Source organism: Buceros rhinoceros, unplaced genomic scaffold, assembly GCF_000710305.1.
Source record: "Buceros rhinoceros silvestris isolate BGI_N320 unplaced genomic scaffold, ASM71030v1 scaffold21905, whole genome shotgun sequence".
Lineage (NCBI taxonomy): Eukaryota > Metazoa > Chordata > Aves > Bucerotiformes > Bucerotidae > Buceros > Buceros rhinoceros.
Window position 1 is genome coordinate 4,380 of NW_010413685.1, and position 389 is coordinate 4,768.

At 60.2% G+C, this 389-nt stretch overlaps 1 protein-coding gene across 1 annotated transcript in view; it reads left to right on the forward strand.

Moving 5' to 3' along the window:
• The window catches only part of DUS3L (dihydrouridine synthase 3-like (S. cerevisiae)), a gene marked incomplete at both ends in the record, with an annotated part of 4,384 nt that extends 4,289 nt beyond the window's left edge, over positions 1-95 (forward strand). The window contains one exon of the mRNA XM_010136850.1: positions 12-95. Coding sequence (XP_010135152.1) covers positions 12-95 — 84 coding nt within the window. The remainder of the gene's footprint in view (positions 1-11) is intronic.
• Between the last annotated feature and the right edge of the window lie 294 nt (positions 96-389).

A 389-nucleotide genomic window follows, 5' to 3' on the forward strand; every position in this document is an offset into this window, starting at 1 on the left:
AAGAAACTCAGGGCGGCGCCGCGGTACTACGTGGGGAGGGACTACCTGGAGACGCTGATGGCCAGCCAGAACGTCGACGATTGGATTAAAATCAGGTAACAAAGCACTGAGCTGGGTTTAAATTGCCAGGAAGGGCCATCACGGAGCCCCGCAGCCCCTGGGTGCCCTCCAAAGGGGGGTGCTGAGCTGCCCGGACAGCCCTTGTCCCCCCGGTAGCAGAGCTCAGCACTTCTCCATTTCTCCCTGTGATTTCTGAGTTCATGGAGCGAAGTGCAAGAGACTCTTCTCCCCCCACACCTACGAGTCCTCGGGCACTGGCTTGAAACGACTTTGCAAGCCCAGAGCCAGCTCCAGCGAGGGCTGGGGCAGTTCCCCCCTCCTGGGAACAG